This window comes from Pithys albifrons, chromosome 8 (genome assembly GCF_047495875.1).
Source record: "Pithys albifrons albifrons isolate INPA30051 chromosome 8, PitAlb_v1, whole genome shotgun sequence".
NCBI lineage: Eukaryota > Metazoa > Chordata > Aves > Passeriformes > Thamnophilidae > Pithys > Pithys albifrons.
The window spans coordinates 25,190,059-25,195,250 of NC_092465.1; the positions used below are offsets into that span (position 1 = coordinate 25,190,059).

The 5,192-nt window shown below is 56.4% G+C and overlaps 1 protein-coding gene across 2 annotated transcripts; it reads right to left on the reverse strand.

Moving 5' to 3' along the window:
* Nucleotides 1-563: 563 nt before the first annotated feature.
* On the reverse strand, nucleotides 564-4,316 carry NEUROD1 (neuronal differentiation 1). 2 transcript variants are annotated; one of them, XM_071562788.1, is made up of 2 exons: nucleotides 4,196-4,316; nucleotides 564-3,074 (listed from the first exon to the last, which is right to left on the reverse strand). In XM_071562788.1, exon 2 carries the CDS (start codon nucleotides 3,063-3,065, stop codon nucleotides 1,971-1,973), a length of 1,095 nt encoding a protein of 364 aa, XP_071418889.1. In that variant the 5' UTR covers nucleotides 3,066-3,074; nucleotides 4,196-4,316; the 3' UTR covers nucleotides 564-1,970. The 2 variants fall into 2 exon arrangements, with proteins under 2 accessions (XP_071418889.1, XP_071418887.1); XM_071562786.1 differs by lacking the exon at nucleotides 4,196-4,316 and having other exon boundaries at nucleotides 564-3,080.
* Between the last annotated feature and the right edge of the window lie 876 nt (nucleotides 4,317-5,192).

Consider the following 5,192-nt stretch of genomic DNA (forward strand, 5'->3'; position numbering starts at 1 on the left):
AATCTGTTTCTTATGGTCGGAGGCAAAGACCTGTTGATAATTGTTCCTGGTCATTAGGGGAATTGCTCTCCCGCAGATTGTGTCTCCGGGTTTCTTAAGCCTCGGAATAATCAGTGAAGATTAAAGAAACACATGTTTCCCTTCTGGGAAGAGGAGGGGACGGTGAATCGATGTCGCTGGGTCTAGGTAGGTGTTGCAGGGAAAGGCGCACCTGCTGCCGCCGAGCCGAGCCGAGCCGGGGCCGCGGCGCGCATTCCTGGTGTGCCGATCCCGGCCGGGCGCGGGACCCCCGCGGGACGGGACGGGTTGGGAGTCGCCCCCGCGGCCCGGAGGGGAGCCCTGGGAGCGGCAGCCGCTGGGCTGAGCTGCCCGTGAGGCGGCGCGGGTGGGTGAGGAGCGCCCGGCACCGGCAGCCGCGGCTCCCGAGCGAACTGCGTTTCTGCCCCCGTTCCCCTAATTCAACGAATCAGCATTGCAAATAGTAGAGTTCGCTGTAAACAAACCAGTACCCCCGCCGCCTCCCCCTGGTGCTCCTCAAGTTAAGTAAAGAATCCGTGTCCTTTTTTGAGTCCAATTTTATTCTACAAATAGTAAATGTTGCACCTTTCATGAGCTATCCGAATAAAACAATAATCCCATAGGAATTACTTACACTAAGAAAAAAATAAATCACATTTAAGGAGAAATGCAACATTCGACCAAATGTTCAATACTATGTTGTTGCCAAAGGATGGATAATTTTCTAAAATCCCAGTGTGCATTACACCATAATATACAGGATTACAAACAAAATTCAGTACAGATTGATTCCAGTTGAACCAGCGTTACATTTCAAACAGCACTTATTCTGGACTGCATTGTACATGCAATAGCTATTGTTCTAATTACGGGTTAAATGGTTTGAATTTGTTTCAAGCTACCCTACTAATCGACTACTATAGGTATATAGCCCGACTTTAACAACCTGATTAGATTTCGGTTCCGATTTATAAAATGAGCATATGACAACCATGGATTTTGTGAACATGTATAAAATCATGCATTTATATCGCCTGGAAACATCAACATCTTCAAGTTATCTTAAAAAAAAAAAAAAAAAAGGAAAAAACCCCAACAACCAAAAAACCGGAAAAAACCAAAACCACGGAATGCCAAGGGATTCAAAGACTAAAAAGAAACAGTGCAAATTGTATGTGATAGTCAAGCAGCTTTCGATTTAAAAAGGGTGTTGGCATTTGCTTATAATCTTTATATACAAGTTTGTGCAAGTAATGTGTTGAATTAATGTGTTCTGATAGAAATTAAGTCTATCGTTCTTATATCTTCTCAAGACCTAGGGGATATGGTTCTTGTACGGGGGAAAGGAAAAAGAAGAAAAAAAAAAGAAGAGACTTGCATGGGAAAGAAATTGCCCGGATTGTGCATTTTTTTATTTCTTCATCTATTTGAAAAGGAAAGAAGTGCTAAGGCAACATAACTTCTCTAAGCACTTTTCTGCTGGTTTAAATTAGTTAAATCATTTTGTATAAATTAGATATAATTCTACCTTTCCAATATGTATAAAAATTGATGAAGCTGCATGGTTTAAAATAGGAAATTCACGTTATAAAAAGTCATTAAAAATTCTGTACAAAATCACAACAAAATAATTCAGCATGGGAAAGGTAACAAGTAGTAAAACGTTGGTTGAAAAATATAGATTTCATATATATTTTGTAGTTGGCCCATCGCTAGTTTAAAAATTGCATAGATCCTAATTATTGCTTGTGATTTTGTTATCCCGATCAGGTAATTGACGCGATCCCAATGCCCCTACCCCAATTTACAGCGTCGCTCGGAGGAGCGGCAGCAAAGACAGCGGGTGAGCGGGGGGGGACGCGGCGGGACCCGCCGGGCTGCCCCCTGTAAACAAGGCGGTGGCGGGCGGCGGGGTGCGGCGCTACCCCTGCCCTCGCTCGGCGCGGGGAGGCTCAGTCGTGGAAGATGGCGTTGAGCTGCGCGCTGAGGACGCGCTCGTGGTGCGGGTGGCCCTCGTAGGGCGCCAGCCCGTCCACGGGGATCTCGCAGCGGGAGGCGGCGGGCGGGAAGATGGCGGCGTGGGCGGGCGCGCCGGCGAGCGCGGCGGCGGCGGCGGCGGCGGCGGGGTAGTGCATGGAGAAGGCGTAGCTCTTGTCGAAGTCGGCGGCCGGCTCGTGCTTGAAGGAGAAGTTGCCGTTCACGCTGAGGGGCGGGCTGAGCGGCCCGTCGAAGGCGGGGCTGGCGCCCTCCGCCAGCCCGCTCTCGAAGAAGGGCTCCAGCGCGGCGCCGTAGGCGTGCGGCGGCTTGAGGTGGAAGAGGTGGGAGCTGTCCATGGTGCCGTAGGGAGGGCTGGGCAGGCCCGGAGACTGGTACGGGTAGGGATGCGCCGGGAAGGGCGCGCCCGCCGCCGCCGCCGCCACGTGCGGCGGCACCTCCTGGCTCTGCTCGGGAAGGAAAGTCCGCGGGTTGAGCTGCAGGCAGCCGGCCACCAGGTTGGTGGTGGGCTGTGACAGACCCTTGCAGAGGGTCTGAACAAAGGAGACCAGGTCCGGGCTCTTACCCGAGCGCAGGATCTCGGAGAGCGCCCAGATGTAGTTCTTGGCCAGGCGCAGGGTCTCGATCTTTGAGAGCTTCTGCGTCTTGGAGTAGCAGGGCACCACCTTGCGCAGGTTGTCCAGGGCCGCGTTCAGCCCGTGCATGCGGTTGCGCTCCCGGGCGTTGGCCTTCATGCGCCGCAGCTTGAACCGCTCCATGCGCGCCTTGGTCATCTTCTTCTTCTTGGGGCCCCGCCTCTTGGGCTTCTGGTCGTCGTCTTCCTCCTCCTCTTCTTCCTCCTCCTCTTCATCCAAGTCGTCCTCCTCATCCTCTTCCTCACCGTTCCGCAGCGAGTCCTCCTCGGCCTCAGCATGCAGACCCTCCAGGTCCTCCTCCTTCTTGTCCACCTCGTGCTCCTCGTCCTGGGAGCTGAGGCACTCGTCCGTCCAGCTCGGAGGGCCCTGCGGCTGGGGCTCGCCCATTAGCCCACTCTCGCTGTACGACTTGGTCATGGTGAGCCTCTGCATCGCGGAGACAGAAAAGAGACGTGTCAGCACCTAGAGCAGCGCCCGTGTCCCCGCGCGGTCGCCCACGGGGAGAAGCCGCCGGCCCCTCACTCCGCCCCGTTCCCCCCGTCCCCTCCTGGGTGAAGCCCTGGATTCCCCACCGTGCCAGGGCAAACTTTTAATTGTTTTCGAGGTCCTCTCTTATAATCAAGTTCACATATGTTCAAATGCCATTATATAACTCGGCGATATTAGCGAGGAATATAAACAGATTATGCGTGAGGGAGGCAGCCCGGGCGGCACGACGCGAGCGGACCAAGAGTAGATTGGTTTGGTTTGGTTTGGAAAAAAACCCTCAAACACTTTTACTGAGCAGAGCGGGTGGAGAGAAACACACAAGGCACCCGCAGGGACGGATGGCCGTCCGTGGCGCCTGTCCCCGTCGCTCTCCGTGGCTCGCCCTCGCCGCCTCCTTGAGCGAGGCTTGTGCTGCCCCAGCGAGAGCCGAGCACCTGCTCCCCTCGGTCCGCCTTCGGCCACAGAACTGTCGCTGGGTTCCCGCGGCGGTGCTGTGCCGGCCCCCGCCCGTGGTAACAGGTGCAGTACTGGCCCAAGCTTCACGTCTCCGTCATTCACTCCGTTGTAAAGGAGCATCATCCCCCCCTTTCCACGGGGACCTTTCGTATGGGGTTGCGACCGTCCCCTGGCAGCATCGGGCACACCGTGAAGAAACAATGCCGCCTGCCCTCTCGCAGAGGAGCAGCCTGCGATGGGACCGTGGCGACCGCACTACGAGGAGGAAAGGGAGCTGGAAGTTCGGAGGTGGCATAGGTGGAAGCACATCAACACAAGTGATATGCGTCTGTATAAATGGACGCACATATACATATGTGTGTATGGATGCACATACACATTTACATATATATATATGTATACACTTCTGCACGTGTGCCTGTACGGACGGATACAGGTGTGCCCTCACACACCGGCAGGAACGACCGCAAGTGACAATAAAAACCGAAACCGTTGCGGCAGAGGAAGATCCCGTCCGCTGCGACCTCGCAGGATCCTCTCCCACCCTGGTAGTCGCCGCCAACCCTTTTCCCGCGTGGGGAGAAAACCCGGGTTCCCGTTACCTTCGTTGCTCAGCCTCTCCTGCGCGGTGACGGTCTCATAACCCCGGCACAGCTCTCCGTGCGAGGGCACCGCGCGTGTGCGTGTGTGTGTGTTGGGTTTTTTTCCCGAGGTTGCGCAGCGCCGGGCTCCCCCCGTTATATAGCGGGGCCGAGGATGCGCGGCAGGGGGCCGGCACCGGGACCAGGGTACCGCGGCGGCCGCCGCCGCCCCGCGCGCCCGCGCCCCGCCCCGCGCCCCGCCCCGCCCGGTGGCACGCGCCATATGGCCGCCCACGTCAGGCGGCGGCGGCGGCGCCCCCCCCACGTGACGCCCCTTATTTGTATGCGTCCGCGTGCCCGCCCGCGGAGCCGCCACGCCCGCCGTGACCCGCCGGGCCGCGCCATCTGTCACCGCGCGGGACACGCCGGCGGGCGCGGGGCGCAACGCGGTAGCACCGCACCGCTCGGCACCACACGCACCCGCCACCCAGGGGCCGCCGGCCCGCGGAACAGCATTGTTCCTATTGTTCTGGATACCCACCGCCCGCCTTTCGCATCTCCTAACGGGCGCCTCCGATTCCCGGAAACTCGCCGTCCCAGTCTTACCCGCTCCCTCGCCGCCACAGACCACCCTCCCGTCCCGTCCCCGAATTTCCCGGGTGCTGGGGAAAATGAACGTCCCGGGGCTCCTGCCCCCACCACCCGCCCCCGATCTGTCCCTGACGCGTGGAGCAAACATCGGTTCGCTTTTCCCGAGTTTTCGATGGAAATACCGCCGGTTAACGGGAAGTTTGGAAGAAAGATGGCAAGAGTGGTGGTGGCTTTAAAGTCTTTAAACGCCTCGGCGGAGTTTGCAATCGCTGACCAAATCTTAGGGATGCACTTCAAGCGGGGAAATAGCCCTCTCGCATGATACCTGTGCTACAGGCTAGCGTTATCCAAATATTTAATCAATAAAAATAAAATAAAATTATTTTCGCCTCTTGAGTCTTCAAATGTAGAACAAATAATTCCGCGC